The 24,878-nt window shown below is 42.0% G+C and overlaps 2 protein-coding genes and 3 non-coding genes across 5 annotated transcripts; 3 read left to right on the top strand and 2 right to left on the bottom strand.

Moving 5' to 3' along the window:
• Positions 1–3,888: 3,888 nt before the first annotated feature.
• Positions 3,889–3,971, bottom strand: trnal-uaa. The gene has a single exon. It is a non-coding gene; the product is annotated as a tRNA-Leu (tRNA).
• An 880-nt stretch (positions 3,972–4,851) lies between these two features.
• stx11a (syntaxin 11a) lies at positions 4,852–9,872 on the top strand. The gene is made up of 2 exons (XM_034146093.1): positions 4,852–4,952; positions 7,090–9,872. Exon 2 carries the CDS (start codon positions 7,104–7,106, stop codon positions 7,968–7,970), a length of 867 nt encoding a protein of 288 aa, XP_034001984.1. The 5' UTR covers positions 4,852–4,952; positions 7,090–7,103; the 3' UTR covers positions 7,971–9,872.
• On the top strand, positions 6,153–6,235 carry trnal-uaa. The gene has a single exon. It is a non-coding gene; the product is annotated as a tRNA-Leu (tRNA).
• Positions 9,873–11,780: 1,908 nt separating the features above from the next.
• On the top strand, positions 11,781–11,863 carry trnal-uaa. Its single transcript has one exon. It is a non-coding gene; the product is annotated as a tRNA-Leu (tRNA).
• A 2,745-nt stretch (positions 11,864–14,608) lies between these two features.
• Positions 14,609–24,590, bottom strand: fbxo30a (F-box protein 30a). The gene is given in 6 exon segments (XM_034146092.1): positions 14,609–16,679; positions 18,165–19,173; positions 19,461–19,777; positions 19,779–20,285; positions 20,288–20,448; positions 24,428–24,590. Coding segments are annotated over 5 exon segments (2,139 nt in total). The 5' UTR covers positions 20,390–20,448; positions 24,428–24,590; the 3' UTR covers positions 14,609–16,475.
• Positions 24,591–24,878: the final 288 nt, after the last annotated feature.

Raw genomic sequence — 24,878 nt, 5'->3', positions numbered from 1 at the left:
GGTTGTGTTGGCCCCTGGTTGTGTTGGCCCCTGGTTGTTTTGGCCCCTGGTTGTGTTGGCCCCTGGTTGTTTTGGCCCCTGTAGTGTTGGCCCCTGGTTGTTTTGGCCCCTGTAGTTTTGGCCCCTGGTTGTTTTGGCCCTTGTTGTTTTGGCCCCTGTTGTTTTGGCCCCTGGTTGTTTTGGCCCTTGTTGTTTTGGCCCCTGTTGTTTTGGCCCCTGGTTGTTTTGGCCCCTGGTTGTTTTGGCCCCTGGTTGTTTTGGCCCCTGTAGTGTTTGGCCCCTGGTTGTTTTGGCCCCTGTGGTTTTGGCCCCTGGTTGTTTTGGCCCTTGTTGTTTTGGCCCCTGGTTGTTTTGGCCCTGGTTGTTTTGGCCCTTGTTGTTTTGGCCCCTGTTGTTTTGGCCCCTGGTTGTTTTGGCCCTTGTTGTTTTGGCCCCTGTTGTTTTGGCCCCTGGTTGTTTTGGCCCCTGGTTGTTTTGGCCCCTGGTTGTTTTGGCCCCTGTAGTGTTGGCCCCTGGTTGTTTTGGCCCCTGTGGTTTTGGCCCCTGGTTGTTTTGGCCCTTGTTGTTTTGGCCCCTGTTGTTTTGGCCCCTGGTTGTTTTGGCCCCTGGTTGTTTTGGCCCCTGTAGTGTTGGCCCCTGGTTGTTTTGGCCCCTGGTTGTTTTGGCCCCTGGTTGTTTTGGCCCCTGTAGTGTTGGCTCCTGGTTGTTTTGGCCCCTGTGGTTTTGGCCCCTGGTTGTTTTGGCCCTTGTTGTTTTGGCCCCTGGTTGTTTTGGCCCTTGTTGTTTTGGCCCCTGGTTGTTTTGGCCCCTGGTTGTTCTGGCCCCTGGTTGTCCCCTCAGTCCTCCCTGCATGTGAAGCTCATGCAGAACAGTTTAATGAAAAATAAAAAGCACGCCTCTCGAATCAGAGCAGCTGACTGAGATAACCGGATTTAAACGGAACCTCTCCTGACGGTCTCTGCTGCTCGCTGTAAATCTACTGAATCAAAGTGACCGACTTTAACGGAACATAATCAACGATTCTGAGAAATAAAACCTGCCAACGTTAACTACAACTTATTTATAGGAGTCAAAAGAAACTCAGGGAGGTTTTGTTTCCTGGATCAGAACAAGTCTATATTCTTTCTCATCCTACGTAACTCCGTCCTATTGGACTTACATTGAACCTGAAAACGAAGCTAAGCAGTTTTGAGTCCTTTCTCCAAAGCACCCACAGAGCTCCGAATGAAGTGTTCTGCTGCAGAGAAGGAACGGCAGGGAACAGAAAGTCTGACATCTGCTGGACGACAGACACACTACAAACTACAGACTTTCAAAATAAGAGCATCGTTGGATTTAACTAAATAAGCTTTGAGAATGTCAAAGTATAGTGGCTAAAAAATATATAAAACAATAATAAAAAGTTAGAAATGTGCATAAAAAATCCTAAATAATTCAAATAAACTAAAAAAAAAATTCATTGGAAATGATATATATTATAGTAAGTCAAAGGATGCCTCCTGTCAGAACTGGTGGGTGTGGGGAGGAAAGGGGACGTTTTGGGCCATGGTTCCGGGTTGGATGAGAGCTAGAAGATGGACGATGTCATAGTATTGGTTTTCTTAAAAACAAACAAGTCATTAAAAAGTGACAAAAATGCTACATTGAGTACGTCTTTAAAACATAGTCAGGGTCTTTGTGTTCAAGACTTACAAAATGTCGTAAAGAATCATCCCGCCCGAGCTCCCCGTCCGTCAACAAATACATTTCAAGACCCTCCCCTTAACCCACAAAACCTGCTCCACCACCAGGCCCCCTCCACCACCAGGCCCCCCCTAACCCAAATGACCTGCTCCACCACCAGGCCCCCTCCTAACTCACTGAGCTGCTCCACTTTGTACACTTTTTGTTATATTCCATGGAATGCTCTTAACATCCCGATAGCAATCAATATCTGAAGTGCTTTGACAAAAATCCATAAAAAAATATCATCTGTGGAAGCCGTAGTACTGTAAAAAGCACGACCAATCATCTGAGCCGGCCCGGCTAAAATAACTGGATGGCCTACCTGCCTGTCAGCCTTCCATCTGTGCACATACTTATCTCGTGCCCTCATTGGTCATGTGCGCGTTCGTGTGTGTTGGAGGAGGGGCTCTGTGAGGAAGTGGGAGATTTCTTCCGGCTATGTATTTTCAAATTCTAGCGATCTCGAGCCGGTTTCTCCAAAATGACATACCCTACCTTTAAGCATGCCTTCAAATATTGTTTAAAGGTCAGAAATAAAGCCAGACATCGTTTGTCCTAAAATAGTTAGTAATGTGCATTAATTAATTAATTATGTCTCCAAAAAGTTGTATTTAACATTTCAAATATTATATTACGTCGTAAAAAAGTCCTAAAAGTTGTAAAAAATATAAATAATAATTGTATTAAATGTCAGAATATATGATGTCATAAGGAAAATGTAGTTCGTCTTAAATCAGTCTTTGCAAAGTCTGACTCACAAAGTGTTCATCGTGAAGTTTGTTGCAAAATGAAGCAGAACAACTGTTTAGTGTTTTTTTAAAGCTTGTTTCGTGCTGAGTTTCAGGATCGGATTAAAATGTTTATCTGAGTCATCAACAGAGATATAAAAACCCTCAGTGACTCACAGTCATGGAGGAAATTACTAACACGCTGTCTGTGGAAACTCTTCCCACACACACACACACACACACACACACACACACACACACACACACACACACACACACACACACACACACACACACACACACACACACCACACACACACACACACACACATCCAGCTTCCTCATCCAGACATCATGAAACTGAGAGGTAGTTTGCAGACGGAGGATTTATCTTCACGCACATCAGAGATATCAGAGAGTCTTCCTCCTGCTGTGGTCTCTGATTTCATCTCATAAATGCATTTATAAAACTATCATGTGATGTTAGACATGAAGGCATCTGTGTAACTAAATATGCCCTGAGAACAAATGGAAAGTGGACATTAAGTCTAACAGACGTCCCAGTGATTCTATTGCACTTTTATTTGTATTTTACACCCTGTTATACTATTTTATAAATATGTGTCTGTCTAATCCCTGCATCTCACAGGGAAGCTACTTTCTTGCCCTATTTTATTTATTTGTAGGGTTTAATATGATAATATATCCTCTGATTCGAGGTCTCTTTAGACTCCTGTGGAACGATGTGTTGAAATTAGGTTTAAAAAACATACATTAATATATCGTGAATCTCCTTAAAGTGGACGTCTCTGTGCCTCGTGGCTGTTTCTCCTGTGAGTTCAGGACTACTCACTCACACACACACACACACACACACACACACACACACACACACACACACACACACACACACACACACACACACACACACACACACTTTTAGTCACATATTTTAGTCCTCGCCCACTAACACATGCTGACTTTTTACGACATCATTTATTCTGACATTTGTATAATTTATATAAAACCTTTTGAAGACATTTTTAATTGTTTTAATGATTTTTAAATGACTTTTTAATGCACATTGAAAACTCTTTCAGGGCAAACTATGCGTGACTTTATTTCTGACTTTTAATTTGAAGACGTACTTAAGTATTTTGCAAATGACTTTTTTAATGACTTTTTAGTTTTAGTCGGTCCCTCATCGCTCCTTCACTGACCTCTGACCTCTGACCTCCAGACACAAACACAAGGGAGGAAATGACTCACTTTACAGATGGACTGTTTTAGTTTTTTCAAAGCAAAGGAATCACTCTGTCACCATCGAGGTCAATATGGATCCAGTATCTGACCCACAGAGGATCCAACAGGTAACCTCACTCTGTAGTCTCTACCTGTCCAGGTGATCTCCTGTCAGTTTAAAACATCCTCAGTCTACCAGGAGTGGGGTTCGAACCCACGAGGACTGATGTCCATTGGATCTTAAGTCCAACGCCTTAACCACTTGGCCATCCTGGTATATATTTATATTAAATGTAATTATAATTTCTACAAATAAATAAAGAAGTGTCATTACAGTCTGATTTAAAGGTCACCTATTATGCACAATACACTTAGTAATGTGCATGATGATAATATAACAACATTATATAAATGTCATGGAAAAGAATATCCATGACATTTATATAAAAATGTTTTGTATAAGATGTCCTTATTATATTACCTCACAAAATAAAGTGGTAATAAGTCATAGCATTATATGTAATAACATTAGTGTATTAGTAATGTGAATTCAAATGTCATTATAAAATCATGAAAAACTAAAAAAATGTCCTAAAAAAAGTCCAAGAAATTCACAAAAAGGTTAAAAGAAAATGTTTTATATATCTTTTTAATTAAATGTCAGGGTATATTATGTCATTAAAAATCAACGTGTAAAATCTTAATAAAAAGAAACAAATAATTAATTAAAAAAGTAACTTAAATATGCCTTCAAATATTGTTTAAAAGTCAGAAATAAAGTCATAACGTTTTTAGAAAGTCTTAAAAGGTAAACAAATAATAAATAATAATTTGATTAAATGTGAGAGTAAATTATGTTATAAGTCAAATCAACGTTACTTAGTTTCATCCTGACCGTAAAATTGTCTGAAAGTATTTCAGGATATACATATATTTATAAGTCAGTTTTAATTCACAATAATAAAGAAGCCCCTCCTCTCCTTCCGGACTCACAGCAGAAGTGTGTGTGGGTTTGAGGCGTGTCCTTCCGCGTTAGTTAGTACCTGCTGCAGCCTGCAGAGCGTGTGTGGGTGTGTGTGTGTGTGTGTGTGTGTGTGTGTGTGTGTGTGTGTGTGTGTGTGCGTGTGCGTGTGCGTGTGTGTGTGTGCGTGTGTGTGTGTGTGTGTGTGTGTGTGTGTGTGCGCGCGCTGATATAACGGAGAGAAAGGGGAAATGAGTGTTTCCGTCTCTCTGCTTCACTCACAGCAGCTCTCAGAGGTACGTCTTATTATATATTTCATATAAATACATTAGTAATCCTCACACACACACACTGATGGTCTTCAGGTGGGATGCTTTAAAGTTAATCTGTTTTATTTATTTAGTAAAATCTTAGAAAACAATATAATAAAAGTGTGTGTTGATAGGAACACTTCATGAGCGTTAAATCCACGTTGTGTGATCTGTTATCATGATTCAACTCACAGCTGCTGCAGTAATACAGATAGTGTTAATATAGGTCATTAATATAATTAAACGTGTTGTATTTTAACTATAATATCTACTGTTATTGACGAGCCCCACCGCCTTTATAGCATATATATATCATTATATGTGAAATAAACGTCCAACAAATGAGAGGCTTTTTTTCCTAGCTTGTAACTTTATAAACATTTTTGTGTTGAATCACATCTTGTTGATTGGATTTTTGGTTTAAACTTTTTTAAACTGGATTCGTCCCTCTAACGTCCCTCTAACGTCCCTCTAACGTCCCTCTAACGTCCCTCTAACGTCCCCCCCGGTGTGATGAAACTGGTTGTAACACCTTTTAAGTAACTTCCCCAAAGACCCAGTTTCCTCCTGAGGACTGAAGACTAAAAACAGACTCTCTAAAATACTGATGCTTCATTATGATTATTATTAAAGCACATTTATGTTCGATGCATCAAAACCAGAGGACTTAACTGAGTCAGTTATCAGTAATGTGTGTACGTGGATTTGTTTACTTCAAAATCATACAAGTAGATTTTGTACACGTAGATTTATACTCGATTTGTACACATAGATGTATTTATAGACACATATTCATACACATAGATTTATGCACGTAGAATTTTTCATCTTCATAATACTCGTAGATGTATATATGTGGATTTATCTACATTAGAATTGTACAAGTACATTTGTACATGTTCATTTGTACACGTAGATTTGCACGAGTAGATTATTATTCATTTAGTTTTATGTACGTAAATATATACACGTGGATTTATTTGTACACGTATCTTTGCACACGTACATTTGTACATGATTTGTACACGTATAAAAGTAGATTTGTACACATCGATTTATGTCCGTAGATTTATACACAATTTATACACGTAGATGTGTACATGATTTTACACATAGTTTTATACACGTTGATTTTTATACATATGTGTACTCATTCAATTAAACACGTAGATCTAAAAAAGAAGTACCAGGATGGCCGAGTGGTTAAGGCGTTGGACTTAAGATCCAATGGACATCAGTCCTCGTGGGTTCGAACCCCACTCCTGGTAGACTGAGGACGTTTTAAACTGACAGGAGATCACCTGGACAGGTAGAGACTGGATCCATAATGCCCTCAATGGTGACAGAGTGATTCCTACACCTAGGCCTTTGCTTTGAGTGTTTCCAAAGGCAAATACAGTCAATCTATAAAGTGAGTCTTTCCCTTTGTGTCTGGAGGTCAGAGGTCAGAGGTCAGTGAAGGTTCAACATTCTAATTCAATTCAAAGGTGTTATCATCACATGCTCAACAGCTACAGCGTAGAAAAGGCAATGAAATCCTTCTGACCTGAGCTCCTCCTACAATGCAACATGTATAATAAAATACAAAGATACAAAATAGTGCAAGAAGTCTCTATCCATGTCAATAGAATATGATGTGTACAAGAACAGAATATGAAGTTAAATAATGTACATTAAGACACAATTAAATACGGTTTATTGTGGTGATAACTATTTATATACTATCTGTTAAATCGTCTAATGGTTATCTACTTGATCCATATTGCCCTCGATGGTGAGAGTGTGATTTCTACACTATTTTGCTTTGAATGTTTGAAAAGACAAATACAGTCCATCTATAAAGTGAGTGATTTCCTCCCTTGTGTTTGTGTCTGGAGGTCAGAGGTCAGTGAAGGTTCAAAATTCAAAGGTTTTATTGTCATCAGCTACAGCGTAGAAATGGCAATGAAATTCTTCTGACCTGAGCTCCTCCTACAACGCAACATACAATAAAATACAGAAATACAAAATAGTGCAAGAAGTCTCTATCCATGTCAATAGAATATGATGTGTACAAGAACAGAATGTGAAATTAAATAATGTACATTAAGACACAATTAAATCCGGTTGAACTATATTTAAGGTGCTGCAGGAGCGATGAGGGACCGCCTGACTGATCTGCAGACCTTCAAACCTGCAGATGAAGAAGAGGCCCGACTGCATGGAGGCGAGGAAGACGAGGATGAAGACCTGGCCGTGGTTTTCCAGGGCGAGGACGTGATGGTCGGCATCTACAAAGAGGCGCAGGTGCTGAGGAAAGAGATGCATCTTCTGAAACTGGACGTGAAGCGACTTGGGAAGCAGAACAGCCGCTTCCTCACCTCCGTGCGGCGCATCAGCAGCATCAAACGGGACTCTAACGCCCTGGGGAGGGACATCAAGAACCGAGGAGAGGCGATTTACACTCGTCTGCAGAAACTAGGGAAGCTGAGCAAAGATCTGGAAGAAGAACACGGTCCAACGTCCGCTGTTTCTCGAATGGCGCGATCGCAGTGCGTCTCGTTGAACTCCGCCTTCCACAACGCCATCTCCGAGTACAACGATGCGGAGATGATCCAGCGGGAGAACTGCAAGACGCGTATCCAACGCCAGGCGGAGATCATGGGGAAGCAGGTGAGCCGCGAGCAGATCGACGACATGATTGAGACGGGGAAGTGGAACGTGTTCTCCGATAACTTGCTTCTGGAGGGTCGATCTGCGAGGACGGCGCTCAGCGAGATGGAGAACCGTCAGCGGGAGCTTCTGGAGCTGGAGCAGAGGATTCGAGAGATCCACGATCTGTTCGCCCAGATGGCCTCGCTGGTGGAGGAGCAGGGCGTCATGCTGGACAACATCCAGGCCAACGTGGGCGCCACGCAGGACTACGTGGCCAAGGCCAACGTGCAGATCAAGAAGGCCGTGAAGTACCAGAGGAACCATCCCTGCAGGAGACTCTTCTGCTGCTGCTGCCCCTGCTGCAACTGACACGCATTCCCGCTATTTATTGGAAGTATTCACGACATATGTTCTTCATCTGAAAATATCTTGCCTTCTTCTCCCACATTTTACATCGTGGAATCTCCGTTTCCACATCCAAACGTGCAGCTCAATTAGGACATGCTCGTCATTACTCGGGACGTTCATAACTGTCTTAATTCTAGAAATATTATGACTATGTACCAAGGCCAACGTTCAGATCAAGAAGGCCGTGAAGTACCAGAGGAACCATCCCTGCAGGACACTCTTCTGGTGCCCCTGCTGCAACTAACAATAATAATAATAATAACTTAAATGTATATAGCGCCTTTCAGGGGACGAGTAAAACAAAACAACAAATACTGACCCCAGGGTTATTGAGTTATTTATTGGAAGTATTCACGACATATGTTCTTCATCTGAAAACATTCTGACTGTTGATTGCCTTCTTCTCCACATTTTACATCGTAGAATCTCCGTTTCCACATCCAAACGTGCAGCTCAATTAGGACATGCTCGTCATTACTCGGGACGTTCATACCGGTCATAATTCCAGAAATAAACAAACATTATTCATCAACATGTTGTAGCCGTGGGAGTGAATCAGTGCTCCCATGATCACCCACTGAGCCACAAAACAGTGAAGACTTCGATACGAACTTTTGAATATACACGTAGAGTTATGGACTTAGTCGTTTTGTACATGTAGATTTAGGACATGCATGCTATTACTCTGGACATTCACAACTTTCATAATTCTAGAAATACTAACTCATAATTCATCAACATTTTGTAGCCCACTGAGCCACAGTCGCCACAAAGCGGTGAAGACTTCGATACTAACTTTTGAATTATACACGTAGATTTATGGAATTAGTAGATTTGTACTCGTAGATTCAGGACATGCACGCTATTACTTGGGACATTCATATCTTTCATAATTCTAGAAATATTAAACATTATTCATTAACATGTTGTAGCCCACCACAAAACAGTGAAGACTTCGATACTAAAGGGTGGAATTATGGTGAATATTTCTAGATTTATGACAGTTATGAACGTCCAGAGGAATAGCGATCATGTCCTGATCGAGCTGCACGTTTTGATGTTGGAATAGAGATTCTGCGATGTAAAATGTGGAAGGAGAAGGGAATCAACAAAGAGAAATGTCCAGATGAAGAACATATGGTGTGAATGCTGACATTCAGCAAGCAGCATTCACACCGCAATTTCTTCATGAAACGTTATTTTATTATGTTCATCTGCTTCTCCTGCAGAGACGCCTGTGATATGTGTATTTATTGAAGCATCTTAAAACAGAAGTGAGGTGTCAGTGTTGTTTCCTGATTGTTACTGAGAACACGGTTCCTGTAAAAGATGACACAATATATTTCCTCTTTCACGCCATCTTATCTGAACACAGCCTTAAAAATATATTCCTTTTTAAAAAACACAAACATTTTAAATTAAAAGAATGTGCATTTACAGATGTTTAAATGAAATGAGCCCTTAACAAACACAAACAAAAACAACAACATGTCTTTAAAGAGGCCCTATTCCTCTCCTGTGGTGTTCCCTCTCCCTATAGTGCATGTCAATGGTCTGCAGATGCTAAAATCCCTGAGTTCTGTAACAAAATGACATCACTATGGAACGATCGTGCCTCCAACACATTTTACGTGATAGGCTAAAGGGGGCGGGACATCTCTAAGCTGGTTGACCAATCAGAGCAGCTCTGGTTTCAGACAGAGGGTGAAAAGAAGTATAGGCAGTATGAGAATGTGTTTATGTTATCAAAAGTAATCTGATTATAGTTCACCCATCACTGCCCTCTTCCTCTTTCAGCTTTGTGATGTAATGATATTTATGAGTGTAAATAATAATAATAATAAATGTGATATGATGTTTGTATGAGTTTCTCATCATGACTGCTCTTCTGTAAACGGCTCTTTAGAAGCTTTCAGGCGTTGCTCATCGGCTGTTAGGAAGCGCAGCCTGTGGTGAGGGGGGGGGGGTTGTGCAACTGCGAGTGTGTGTGTGTTTGTGTGTCTGTTTCTCAACGTGTTGCTTCACGTGACTGAAGCTCCTCTTCACACAGTAGTGTTCAGTTTCCTGCAGCTCGTATTTTCACTGTGTTTTCTGCAGGTGTGTGTGTGTGTGTGTGTGTGTGTGTGTGTGTGTGTGTGTGTGCGTGCGTGCGTGCGTGCGTGCGTGTGTGTGTGTGTGTGTGTGTGAGTGTGTGTGCATGTGTGTGTGTGTGTGTGTGTTTTCTGCACATTAATGAAGCATTGTATGTGTGTAATGAGTTTGCTGAATCAACACTGAGTGTTTGCACAGCAGCCTCCGAGTCATGACGGTAAAATTAAAATGTAATTTATATTTCAGAGTGAAACACGGGGGGTCCCAGTTAGAGGGAGTACTCACTACACTGTGAAATACTTTACGACACATACAAGTCCTGCATTCAACATGTTACGTATGCAAAGTGCAGATACTGTAGTAGAAGTATTACTTATTCAGAAAAGTCTTTATAAAGTGCTTTAAGTACAAGTGTTTTTAAATTGTGCAGTAACATGTAGTTAAAGTACTTCGAGTAAAAGCAGAGGTAGAGAAGTACTCAGATCTTGTGTTTGAGTAAAAGTAGAAGTACTCAGATCTTGTGTTTGAGTAAAAGTAGAAGTACTCAGATCTTGTACTTGAGTAAAAGTAGAAGTACTCAGATCTTGTACTTGAGTAAAAGTAGAAGTACTCAGATCTTGTACTTGAGTAAAAGTAGAAGTACTCAGATCTTGTACTTGTGTAAAAGTAGAAGTACTCAGGTCTTGTACTTGAGTAAAAGTAGAAGTACTCAGGTCTTGTACTTGAGTAAAAGTAGAAGTACTCAGATCTTGTACTTGAGTAAAAGTAGAAGTACTCAGATCTTGTACTTGTGTAAAAGTAGAAGTACCAGAGTGTAGGAATACTCTGGTACAATATAAGTCCTGCATTCAAAATGTTACTCAAGTAAAAGTACTTAGTTACTTTACATCACTGAGTAAAAGCAGAAAGCTAGAATTTGAAAATACACAACCGGAGAAAATCTCCCACTTCCTTACAGAGCCCCTCCTCCAACACACACGAACGCGCACATGACCAATGAGGGCACGAGATAAGTTTGTGCACAGATGGAAGGCTGACAGGCAGGTAGGCCATCCAGTTATTTTAGCCGGGCCGGCTCAGATGATTGGTCGTGCTTTTTACAGTACCACAGCTTCCACAGATGATATTTTTTAATGGATTTTTTGTCAAAGCACTTAAGATATTCATTGCTATCGGGATGTTAAGAGCATTCCATGGAATATAACAAAAAGTGTATCTCGAGCCGATTTCTCAAACTAACCTACCCCATTAGTATTACGAGTAAAAGTACATGTTGCAGAAACCTAAAATGAATAAAAACAGATTTAAAGTATTAAAAATAAAAACATCACGTGAGAGGATCTGGAACAAACACTGTTGATCTTTAGCATGAACAATTATAATTATGAATAAAGTTGTTAATTCATTTTCATATTGACTAAAGCTGTAACATTTCAAACAAACATCTTATTTTAGAAGCTGTATATCGGTAAAGCTGTCAGATAATAGAAGTGGAATACAAAGCGAAATACCTTTGTCTTAGTGGAGTAGAGAAGTATCACGTGACAGAAAATAGAAATACTCGAGGAAAGTTCCTTTAAAACCGGATTGTTTTCAGAGTGTTGAAATGTCTTGTCACGTGACTGCGTCGTGACGTCAATCACAGGTTCACTCACCTGCAGTGTGACGCAGTGTTTATGCACCAGGATGGCCGAGTGGTTAAGGCGTTGGACTTAAGATCCAATGGACATCAGTCCTCGTGGGTTCGAACCCCACTCCTGGTAGCCGGATGTTTTAAATAAAGTTAAAAATCACGAAAAACAAAATATGATTCTGTTGAAAAACGGCGATTTCACCGCAACAAAGCGACGGTACAGGCAGTCAGGTTTGTGTTCACAGAGCCGTTTCAAATTCCCATCTGATCAGAGCAACACAGATGTGAAATACGGTAAGAAAGGAAATACATTATTGTCTGTTTTTTGCAGAAACGTGAAGAACTGTGTGGTTTCATGTTAACAATCTGCTGTTAAAAGGGAACACTTAAACACATCCAGACACATTAAACACACATTAAACCATCAGGTTGTGTCGGGTTATGCATCACCATCCTGCACAGGCTATAATTATATGTTTTAATTTGATTTGTAATCATGTTTTAGGGTGTTACTCCCCCGTTTTGTCTAAAATTAGGTCTAGATTTCTGTGTTTTAGGGACGTTTTTCAGGGTTATTTGAGACGCAAAGCTGTGAAGATATTCAGCGTCACACTTGCGCGCGCACACACACACACACACACACGCACACACACACACACACACACACACACACACACGCGCACACACACACGCACACACACACACACACGTCACACACCTGCAGACAATCATCCTCAGAAAGCCAGAAGGCAACATGTGACTGAAGCTACAGCTCCTAGCAGCAGGTAAGAGCTCCCCGTAGCATTAGTAGCGTGTGGGTAATATGCAGCATGCTCCTTATATCAGAGTTAAATCAATATTTGAGATCATGATCTGTCCAGAGTGTAACCCTAACTCGAGCCAAATGCCAAATGAAAAGCCTCTCTTGTGTGAGGATGGACTCAGAAACCAGTGAATGTTTGTTGTGATGTTATATGATATGGCGCCACCCGGCGGCGAGCAGGTGAAACGGCATGGTTTATAAACTCCTAAAACTGTACTTATGTCTGTGAAATCTCAAACTTCTATTTACATCCAGAAAAACATATTGAGATGTTTATTATACCCTTTTAAAAGGAGAACATGTTAATATTTGTCATGCATCCATTTGACCTATTAATGAATTTGATAATCGTGTGAAGGAATAATATAATATAATATAACAGATACACGATGTGGCTCTCTTGATGAATGCAGTGGAAGTCGGTGTGAACCTGGAAGCTGTTTCTTTCTTTACTGTGAGCTTGTTTAGGGTCTAAAGTAACTAAGTACATTTATTCAAGTACTGTACTCAATACACTTTAGAGGTACTTGTACTCGAGTATTTCCATGTTATGCTACTTTGTACTTCTACTCCACTACAGTTCAGAGGTGAGTGGTGTACTTTTACTCAAGTACAAGATCTGAGTACTTCTACTTTTACTCAAGTACAAGATCTGAGTACTTTTACTCAAGTACAAGATCTGAGTACTTTTACTCAAGTACAAGATCTGAGTACTTCTACTTTTACTCAAGTACAAGATCTGAGTACTTCTACTTTTACTCAAGTACCAGATCTGAGTACAATGCATACTTTACATTTAGCCAAATCAGCCCAATAATTTAATCAAATGTTTTAATAATTTAAAATGTTATTCATTAATGTACCTGACCTTATCTGAGCCTTTGTAAAACTAACACATTATTACATATTTGTATTTAAATAAAGGTTTAATTTGACGCATTTGTGCCATTACTTGTATCTCTGGCAAAAACACAACGTATGCATGAAAATACAAATAAAAACATAATTACTGTTAAAAAAGGTAAATGGAGCTCAGTGTGAGTTCTGTATGTTCACTCTGCAGCTGCTTATAATCAGCTCATCACGGGCGTCTCTTTAACCAATTACATTTCACCTCATTCTCCAGCAGCCAATCAGCGTGCTGCAGCCAAACTTTTAAATGGTTCTCCTCTCTCCTGCAGTCAGCTGTGATTTCAGGTTTTCATGCTGCCGCCCGCCTCCCCCCATCCACCTCCTCCTCCCCATCCACCTCCTCCTCCCCATCCACCTCCTTCCACCATCCACCTCCAGTGCCAGGAGAGCTAATCCAAAAACCTCATCACACCTCCTCTTCATCCAATCATCAGTGTCTAGACCCCGGGGGGTCCCCTATATGCTCACGGCTGCATTTCCCCCTTTAGATACGGTTTCAGGATGGGGGTCTAATCGCCAAAGACTTAAAGGTGGGGTAGGTAAGTTTGAGAAACCGGCTCGAGATACACTTTTTGTTATATTCCATGGAATGCTCTTAACATCCCGATAGCAATGAATATCTGAAGTGCTTTGACAAAAAATCCATAAAAAAAATATCATCTGTGGAAGCTGTAGTACTGTAAAAAGCACGACCAATCATTTGAGCCGGCCCGGCTAAAATAACTGGATGGCCTACCTGCCTGTCAGCCTTCCATCTGTGCACAAACTTATCTCGTGCCCTCATTGGTCATGTGCGCGTTCGTGTGTGTTGGAGGAGGGGCTCTGTAAGGAAGTGGCAGATTTTCTCCGGTTGTGTATTTTCAAATTCTAGCGATCTCGAGCCGGTTTCTCAAAATTACCTACCCCACCTTTAACATTTATCACATGACATGTTAATAAATGTTCTTTAAACAAATGAAGTCTCTCCTGACTGAACTTGTGATCAAACTATATTTTAGAAAATAAATGATTAATTATTATCAAATTTAACGACAACCAGAATCTCAGTCAGTAAAATAACTATCCTTGTTACTTAAAATAATAATATATAAATACGTAACCTGCGTAACATTCAGGCTTTAAGGAACAACAAAAACAATCAACGTTTAAAAACTGAGTCTTTATTAAAATTACAAATATCTGCATTATTAAAAAACCAGAGGTGCTGCTGGTCCTCTGAGGATCCACCAGGGCCTCAGAGGTGCTGCTGGTCCTCTGAGGATCCATCAGGGCCTCAGAGGTGCTGCTGGTCCTCTGAGGATCCACCAGGGCCTCAGAGGTGCTGCTGGTCCTCTGAGGATCCACCAGGGCCTCAGAGGTGCTGCTGGTCCTCTGAGGATCCACCAGGGCCTCAGAGGGTGCTGCTCTGGTCCTCTGAGGATCCACCAGGGCCTCAGAGGTGCTGCTGGTCCTCTGAGGGTCCATCAGGGCCTCTGAGGTGCTGCTGGTCCTCTGAGGATCCACCAGGGCCTCAGAGGTGCTGCTGGTCCTCTGAGGATCCACCAGGGCCTCAGAGGTGCTGCTGGTCCTCTGAGGGTCCATCAGGGCCTCTGAGGTGCTGCTGGTCCTCTGAGGGTCCATCAGGGCCTCTGAGGTGCTGCTGGTCCTCTGAGGATCCATCAGGGCCTCTGAGGCTCCATCAGGTCTCTGAGGTGCTGTGTTAATGTGCTTCACGGTGCCTGAGAGAGAGAGAACGTGTAAAACTGAAACCAAACACATGCAGAAACTGGAGGGACAGAAACGTCCCGCTACGTCACAAATATAAAGTCTTACAGTACACGCCTTCATGTGCAAACACGTCATTCAGATCCAAAAACACAGAGAAAGTACCGGTACAAAAAAAATGTAAAATAAAAACCAAAACTTCAAAGAAAATATAAAAACAAAAATCACACTTTTCTTCTTTACAGTCAGTTTCTGTAAAACATTAGATTTTCTCACTCAGGAATTCACGTTCAGGTGTTTATGATATCTATATTATATATTTAACATATTGACCCCCTGCTGTTATTCTAATACTGCTCTCACACCTGTATCTGCTCTCACACCTGTATCTGCTCACACTGAGTGTGTGAGTGTCCCTGTCCTGCAGGGTTAATGAGGTCCGGCACTCACTGACATTCATGGCTGTAGAGAACGACCCGAGGCTAGTGTTAGCTTAGTTTAGCATGATCACAGAGTTTAGGGAACATTATTTAAAAAAAAAATGCTGCTTTAATTATTAACTCAGAGCAATTTATTCCAGGTGTTGGCAAGTATGAGAAGACTCAGAATAATCACTGTAAGCAGATGTTTACATTTTTTTAGATTAGCGGTTGATAAGGAAGAGGATTAGAGCCACAAAAATAATCTGATCAAAAGTGATCATTGACTTTTGAGAAAAAAGTGTGAATTCTGAGCAAAAAATAATTCTGACCTTTTTTCTGAAAACGTAAAAAATAAAATCACTTTTGGTCAGATTTTTATAATTGTTTTTACACATGGCCCTAATCCTCTTCTGGAGGACAGCCAGTGTGATTAAGGCCTTTATTTGAAGCTTAATTGATGAGGACGGTTGCTGACAGGTGTGCAGATTTACTAAACGAAAGGTTTTGTGTACAAATTGTCAGAACATATTTAAAATGTGCATCCCAGAGTCTCAGAGTCCGACGGGATGTCAAATCTCCAGATTTAGGGATCAGCATAATTATTCTAACTTGTAGAAATCAAGCTCCCTCGTGGTCACAAGAGCTTCCAGAGAAATGTGACTGACTGATCAGGAGACAAGGCGGTTCCTCTGAGAGCTCGCTGACTCTTTGATATAAAAATAAAAAAAGGTTGTTATTAACACAACGTCTTCAGTAGCTCCCTCAGAGAGGAGACGGTGAATCTGAGAGTCTGTAATCACTGGAGGAAACAACGTCTTCAGTGAATGTGCGTCACAGAGAAGCGCTCAGAGTCTGTAAACACGGGAGAAACGTCGTGGTCTTCACGCCACAGGTTTGAGGACTGATCTGAGGCACCGGCCCTCCTTGGTGAGCTCTCTGGTGAAGCACATGCAGGGCAGCGGCACGGCCTCTTCGCGTCTGGTGATCTGGTTGAACTTGCACTTCTTCAGGTGTTCGGCCATGCTGGCGATGTTGGCGAACTTCCACTCGTTCACCGTGCCGAACGCCGTGCTGAAGCGCCACACCTGGACACCAACGAAGAAGAGAGGGGGTTAATATCAGGGCGGGGGTAGCATAGTTACTCAAAGAAAACAGAAACAAAAATCAGTGTTTTTAAAGGAACGTTAGATCCAAAACATATTTCATAAACCTCAGAAATAAATGTAAGAATGACTAAAGAATAACTGAACCGTAGGGGGGTTAAATATCAGGGTGGGGGTAGCATAGCTACTCAAAGAAAACGGTCAAAAAAATCTGTGCTTTTAAAGGAAAGTTGGATCCAATACTTATTTTTATAAACGACTTTGCAAAACCAGACATTTAGGGGGAAAATCTTTTTTTAAATGGAGATCATTTTGCCTCAAATTAAGCTGCAGATTAGTTTCAGGATTAGTTGTGTGTTTTAATAATTGTAAAACAAATTCTTAAAGCAGTGAGTATCTGAGTATCTGGGAACAGAATTTACCTCAGAAAGAAATGTAAGAATGAAGTGTTAGAGATGATTTTGCCTCAATTTGGTCACATTTCTCTCAATGTTAAAAAAAAAAATTGACTTCAACAAGTACTCTGTTTTGTAGTGCATTCGTTATTTTAATCACAAGACATGCTAAACTGGTGTTTTCCGCCAAAACTTTAAAAAATCCCATTTTATCAATTTATAGTTGGCAGTTTAAAGGGGACCTATCATGCAAAATGCACTTTTGTACGTCTTTTATACATGACTATGTGTCCCCGGTGTTCCAGGGAACTCACCAAGTGTCAGAAAACACAACCCTCTCTATTTTCCTCCATACCCAGATCTCTAAAAAAGGGGCTGCAACGGATTTGATAAAAACTGATCCAGATTTGAACACTGTCCTGACGTCAGGACGGTGGCGCTACGGCTATTGGGCCAACTCCACCAATCAGGAGGAGACAGCCACGGCCATTGCCGTTCGAAAGCGCTGGAGACGCTGTAGTACATATGCCAGGCCTCTAGGTGGTGCTGTTCTCACTGAATCTGCCCTTGCTAAAACAGAGCTAACATTTTTCAAATTGAGCAAAATGAGGCATGGCTAAAATGCATGATCTGTTTGGTATTTTGAAAAAAGAAAAGTATAAATATGCCTTATATAGGTATGGTCCTACACTATATTATTCAAATATAGCATGATAGGTCCACTTTAAATATTTTCAAAATTGCAAATTCAGAAAAGGATGATTTTATGATTTCCTAATCCAACAAATTATCATTTTGATTCTGGAGTAAAATGCAGATTCTTTTCAGGATTAGTTGTGTGTTTTTTTTTAAAGTGTTTTCAAATAGTAAAAAAAAAATTCTTAAATGTTAAGAAGCCCTGAGACACAGTTTCGTGAATATTGTTGTGTTTTTGCCCCGGGGGCGGGGGCGGGTGGCATGGGGAATTGTCTGACACTTTGAGTTGCAGCTCTATAATGAATGCAAAGCTTTTAAAGATGTTTGAGGATATATAGGAACCCTGTTTTTTTTAGAGAAATACAATCTTCCTGACCTTGTCTGTGATCTGCCACGATGAGGACCCGTCCGCTCTCCTGATCTTGTTCCACAGCAGCACCACCATGCCTCTCATCTGCAGCAGACTGCCACACACCTCCCTCATGGTGCGGGACACCCTGGACAGCTGGCTCAGACTGAAGGAGTCCAGGAAGGAGGCCACATGTTGCAGCACCTCGAAGGGAAGGCCGCTCAGCTGATCCCCATCACACCCTACCCTCCTGCGACACCTCGGGGGGCCTGGTTTCACCCCGAAGGACCCAAGGTGCCGGTCGTGGATGATCCGGAAACCTTGCACCGAGGGGCAGAAGCGACGTTGACTGAAAGTGCATCCGTAATACGCCAGAGGACAACGCTGCTCCATCCATCCGTTCAAACCCGCGTGGATATCCCCGTGCACGTTCTTGAAGTGCGAGGAGAATTCGTCCCGTCGAAACAGCTGCCCGCACACAAACGTAAACATAGAACGCTGTTTTGTCTGGTATCGAGCCACGCACTCCAGAACCAGGTCCAGACGCAGCGTGTGGAACGGGCTCGGGTTGGAGAGTTGGGGGTTGGCGTGATCACAAGCGGACGCCGAAGACACGTCTCCAACCATTGTGTTGGTGGCGAGGATAGCGGAGGGGAAGGAGAACGTCTGGGTGCCGAAATCGATGTGATATCCGTCCACGAAGCGGCTGTCGGAGATTCCGCGACCCCCCGGGGAGTCGCCGAGGCAGAAAAGAAGCGCCGCGGTGATTAAGTCGATGCCGTGAAGCCCCATCGGGTCGTCCGCCACCTCCAAATCCGACGTGTCCACAGACTTGTCCTCCATTTTGGCTCGGAACCAGTAGGGGTCGGATAGAGGTGCCCGGCGGCCGTTAAAAGTGAACATGCTGATCCCCCGGAGAACCTCCACGCTCTGAAGCTTCCTCTCCAGGCAGCGGAACCGTAACTCTGAGGGGAGGTGCTGCAGGAAGCCGTTACGCATCACGTGGTCCGACAGACGGAGAGGCATCGGGGGGTCGCTGGAGGAGGTCGTTGAACCACGGGGAAGAAGGCCTGGAGGTCGCTTGAACCACGGGAAGAAGGCCTGGAGGGTCGCTGAATCACGGGAAGAAAGTCTGGAGGTCGTTGAACCACGGGAAGAAAGCCTGGAGGTCGTTGAACCACGGGATGAAAGCCTGGAGGTCGCTGAACCACGGGATGAAAGCCTGGAGGTCGCTGAACCACGGGATGAAAGCCTGGAGGTCGCTGAACCACGGGAAGGAAGTCTGGACGAAGCACTGGAGCTTGAAGGAAGTCTGGTCGAAGCACTGGAGCTTGAAGGAAGTCCTGAGAAAGCAGCGCCATGGGAAGAGAGTTCAGAGGAAGTACCGGATACACCAACTGGGAATCATCGATGGTTTCTTCCTCTTCATCGATGCTCTCCACCTCTTTCTCCTCGAAGAAAAGCTCCACAAAGTCTCTCTCCTCCACCCAATCTTCTGTCCCAACTGCACAGTCCACTCCTCCCACCGCTCCCAGCTCACAATCCGAGTCTGAATCCTCCTCCTTCATGTCCACGTTCTTCCCCCCTTCTGCTGCGTAAACATGGTTCTTCCCTCCGTTCTTCCCTCCGTTCAACCCCCCCCACGATCACTTCGATGTCCTTGGAGTTGGTGAGTATGTCCAGAGCGGCGGCTAAACTCCTGCTGGTTTCCAAGGAGGCACTGAAGCCCCCGTTATACACCGATTCCTCCTCTTTCTCCTCTTCCATCTCCACCACCTCAGGTGCGTTTGACGCCCCGTTGGACATCTTCTTGTGGTCCTTGTCCTTGGACACGGTGGTGGTGACCTTCAGAGACTCCAGCAGCATCCTCTGGTCCTGCAGAGCCAGAGCCATGTCCAGCTGCTCCACCTCGTCAAAGTCTTTGCTCAGATTCTCGTAGGACTCGCGGTCTGCGTAGCTAACGGGCCATCTGTTCCACTCCATGGTGCAACAAACGATGCTAGCCGGACACTTCTCCAGATGTTTGGCCATGCGGATGCGGGTGATATTGAAAGGGCATCCGAAGCCTCTGTTGATGCACGGCAGACGCTCGTAGGCACACAGCAGCCGGTGCTCGTCCAGTTTACAGGAGTGAAACACCGCCCCCGCAGGACCAGAGGGCAGCCAATCAGGTCGCAGCAAACCCCCGGCTCCGGGCGCACCATGCACCGTCTCTTGATGCATTTCATGCAGTGGGAGTGCAGGCTCTCCATGGTTTAACTCTCTGCTCCTCGATCTCCTCGCCCAACGGGATCTGGCGAAGCGTTCAACCCTGAAAACAAAGACAGCGACATATTAGAGCAGGGGGGTCAAACTCAAATACACAGTGGCCAACATTTTTAAAATGGGTACTAGTCGAGGGCCGGACTGGTTCAATGTTTATAGCAACACTTATTGAAATGAACTTATTGCACATATTAAACCTGGAACTAACAAGCTTAAATGATTGCCTATAAAAACAACATTAACATTAAATAATCAGTTGCATTCATTTCTCATGGCTCCATCTGCAGCTTCTCCAGAGTCATTTCTTATGAGTACAATTTCTCCACAGGCCAACAACAGCTTCAACAAAACTATTTCCCTCAAAGAACAAACCAAACATGTCCTGTTGTCGTGAGAGAGAAAGTGCAGAAGGAAACATCCATGTAAACTCAGTGTGCTGCTCTGTGATGCTAGCTCAGATACTTGGCATCTCATCTTGGGTGCAAGTTCATCAATGTTTGGGCTCAGGCTCTGAGCTGAGGAGACCCTCAGGATGGAGTGAAGGTGTGCGTGCAATATACCGGAGGGCCAGATCTAATAGTAATTAGAAATTATCTTGTGGGCCGAAATTAAATCCACCAAGGGCCTGATTTGGCCCCCGGGCCTTGAGTTTGACACATGTGTGCCTTCATCGGATAAAGAAAATCTCAACTATCTCTTGTTATAACTTTGTGTGGACTAACGGATCATTTAATTTACCTCCACAAAACCAACTGAATAAATCCTGGACTAGAATTAAAAAAAAAAATGTGTCTTTAAATCTTGTGTTTATCAGTTTAGGACTTGGCGTCAAAATCTTCTCTCCCGATAAAAGTCGATGATGAACATCAGGAGACGGCATGTTTTCTGGTAATTCATTCAAATAAAAATAGTCAATATGTAATAACAACATGGTCCTTAGTGGATTCAATACTTTAAAGTATTTGTAATATTTCCAGCTTTAGCCCATTTACATGCATCTGGGTTCATTTGATATAAAACCCGACCTCAGAGGAGATTTCAACGCACACTTTCTGAGAGATGGTTAGTGTTGGTACACGCTTGATATTATCATGATGTTACCGTGTCACAATATTTGGAGAATTCATTTCATCACAAAAGGATGTCATTGAAATGTAGCTCCTAGAAAACCCCCGGCCCGACAGAGATGTGTTCATAAGTGTCTGCTACTCGGGTCAGTGCACATCAAATCCTGGAAATCTACTGCAGTCCTTGGAAATTAATTATTTCACAACTCTTTAAAATCCAAATGCAAGCTCTGACAACAACACTGTCGAGATGTAAATACATAAAGCTGCCGTTACATTATCCCAGGAACTTATGCAACCCTCAAACATCCCACACCACATCTCAGGCCTTTTACAGGTAGTACTTCTCTGGGCTTAAAGGACGGACCTGTAAACCTGTGTTCCACCACTAAGTGTCCTCCAACAGCTGCAGATTTAAGATGTTGTTGTTTTGTTCAGGTCTACTTGACACAAGTGGTTTTTAATGCTGGATGTATTTAACATACCAAATGACTATGGGGGGGGGGCAGCTCTAGAAAGCGTATTATTTCGCAACTCTTATGAAACCAAAAGCAAGCCCCGACAACAACAACAACAGTGTTTAGATGTAAACACATGGAGCGGTCAGTGAGCACAGCATGCTGCTCTCACTGATCCAGACACCATGCAACCCTCTGACCGGAGATATCGACTCTGGGTTAGTTCTTCATGAAGCTTGTCTTTGTAGAGCTGTAATGATCAGGTGATCCCAGATATGTAAACAACACTTTTACCTTTTGGAAACTGATATTATTCACTATTTTCTGAGATTTGATAGACCATTAATTATGTGCAAAACACAAGTTGTATAGTATCTCACACATCAATATGTTCACACAGCTATTTAAATGCTCCTTTCTTAGCCATGGTTTGTACTTTCTGCCTTGTTTATTATATTATTACTGCCTTTTTGATGATGATGATGATGATGATGATGATGATGATGATAGCTACTTATTATTTGGTGGAACGCTGTGATTTCCCACTGCGGGACTAATAAAGGGATTCTGATTTACAGTTTTTAATCTAGATTTCAATCTGCCAATTGTTAATGAAAAAGGTCTCCTTTATTTGCTGATATTTTTACATTTCGCTCACTGCCCAGTCCTCTTTGTTTAGATAGAGAGACCACAGCAGAGTATTGGGTAACTGTAGCCCCCCCCCCAACATGTCCTCTCTGCTTGTTATGAATCTTTGTGCCGCTGGTAACCTTTCACAACCCCCACCCCCACCCCCACCCCCCCCTCTTAGGTTTCACCGGTTCCTCCAGGCCTGACCCTCACCTCTGGATCTGAGTTTCAACATCTCCCTCAGACCCAGAACAACACCACCTCGAGGTGAATAACTCTGAATCATTAGCCGGGGGGGCTTACTGTGCTCCAGGTGCATGGGTGAGGGGATTTACAGGATAATGAAGGGTGGCTACAGACACAAAACAATCATTTAAATACCCGCAAACAGCCACACAGGAGGGCTATTGTTATGCATCACCTCCTTCACTCCCCCTTCAGTGAGGAGAGCAACCACACCACCACAATGTGCAATATCACCGTTACAAGACACTCTGCTTCATATCGAGTGCAATAATATCACTTTTGTCCATCTTTGTTTGTTCTTGTTTACTTTGCTCTTCACTGTTGGTGTACAGTTGTATTGTTATGTTTATCATACTGTATTTTCTAAATGAGAACCTTAGTGCAAAAAGGTAAATAACATGTTTTATTGAAGTTAAGAGAGAAATAAACACCCCTTCAAACTCTTTATATGTCCAGCTGGTCAAGTGTTACATTTCCCATCACATGTTTTAGCACATGCTTGTTATTATCAGTTTACATGATGTTAATGTGTCGAAATATTTGGACATTTCATCACGATATGGTTGCATTTAAATATGCGAATAAATATTAACTTATAAAATAACACCATGTATGTCCTTTAGCATACTTCAGCAGCAGCTTCATTATTATTATTTGTTGTACTAAATGTGTTGTAAGTCTGGCACAATATCTTGCTTCTGGATAAATAAAGCCGTATCTAATATTATTAAAGCACATGGTAAGCAACAGCTGGTTACATGACGTAAGCACAGCTGTTAGCAAGTTAGCAAACAGCTAACACAAACAACACCGGCTTTAACAAAGCTAACCGTTTAGAAGATTAGCAGCACTTATATCACCATTATATATTTCATTATAACGAGTTTTCATGATACCTGGGCACTGAGAAGTGTGACATGTTAAGTCTTAAACACTTTTTAAAGTTTAACAAAAGAACAACAACATGTTCGGACAGTTAGCATTAGCAGCTAAACTGCATTAGCATCTCAGCTAAACTTCAGAAGTGTAAACTAAGTACTGTACCTAAGTACAATTTTGAGGTACTTGTACTTTACTTGAGTATTACCATGTTATGCTACCGTGTACTTCTACTCCACTACAGTTCAGAGGTACATTGTGTACTTTAACTCCACTACATGTATTGAATCCCTTTAGTTACTTTACAGATGTGGATGAATGATGTGAAATATAATCAAGTGTTAAATCAGACTTTAGTTCCACCTGGAGTAAATCCACAAGCTACCCTGCAGTATACAAAGTCATTCAAACTAGCTGCACCTTTACCAGCTTTGAGAACACTTTCATGATCAATCATTATAAAACATATCATATATATTATTCTGAAATGGACCAATCTGCACAATGACTACTTTTACTGTCGCTACTTTAACTATATTTTGATGATAATACTTTTCTACTTTTACTGTAACAGAGTATTCCTACACTCTGGTACTTCTACTTTTACTCAAGTACAAGATCTGAGTACTTCTCCCACCTCTGGTAAACACCATTAGCATCAGAAGCTAAACTCCATTAGCATCAGAAGCTAAACCTCATTAGCATATTTAGCTGAGCTCGCTCATATCTTCCAGAAACTACTTACCCGAGTGTCGGGGTTCTCCGGATGAACTGAAGCACTACTTGTGTACTTGTATCAGAGTTGTGGACATCAGATAAGAGCGGTAAAGTGAGAATAAAAGGCCGTAAAAGGAGTTAAATGTTCCCCTGAAGTGATCTGGCTGCAGCTGGTTCTCCGGTTCTTCTGATCTGAGGGGAACGTCTGTTGTTTTGATCCTGGAGAGGCACGTCCTCATGCCACGTCATCACGTAAAGCAACGTTTGTCGTTTTCCCAACCAAATTGAGATTTAAACACGCCCACTTCTACGTTAACGTGCGTAATTACGTCATGGATGAGAACGTAAACATTGAGGTGATATTCTGGATTAAAAAAAAAAAATGTTGTACAATTTATTTAATTTTTAGGGACATTTCATATTCATTCAAGCATAAACATTTTTTTTAAATATTTGTTTCTAAAGAAAAATAAATAAAT

The sequence above is a fragment of the Trematomus bernacchii genome, unplaced genomic scaffold (assembly GCF_902827165.1).
Source record: "Trematomus bernacchii unplaced genomic scaffold, fTreBer1.1, whole genome shotgun sequence".
Classification (NCBI taxonomy): domain Eukaryota; kingdom Metazoa; phylum Chordata; class Actinopteri; order Perciformes; family Nototheniidae; genus Trematomus; species Trematomus bernacchii.
This window is presented reverse-complemented; position numbering and strand designations above follow the sequence as displayed.

Excerpts from the sequence above, each read along its gene's own strand:
- stx11a (XM_034146093.1), top strand. The coding sequence starts at position 7,104 with ATGAGGGACCGCCTGACTGATCTGCAGACCTTCAAACCTGCAGATGAA.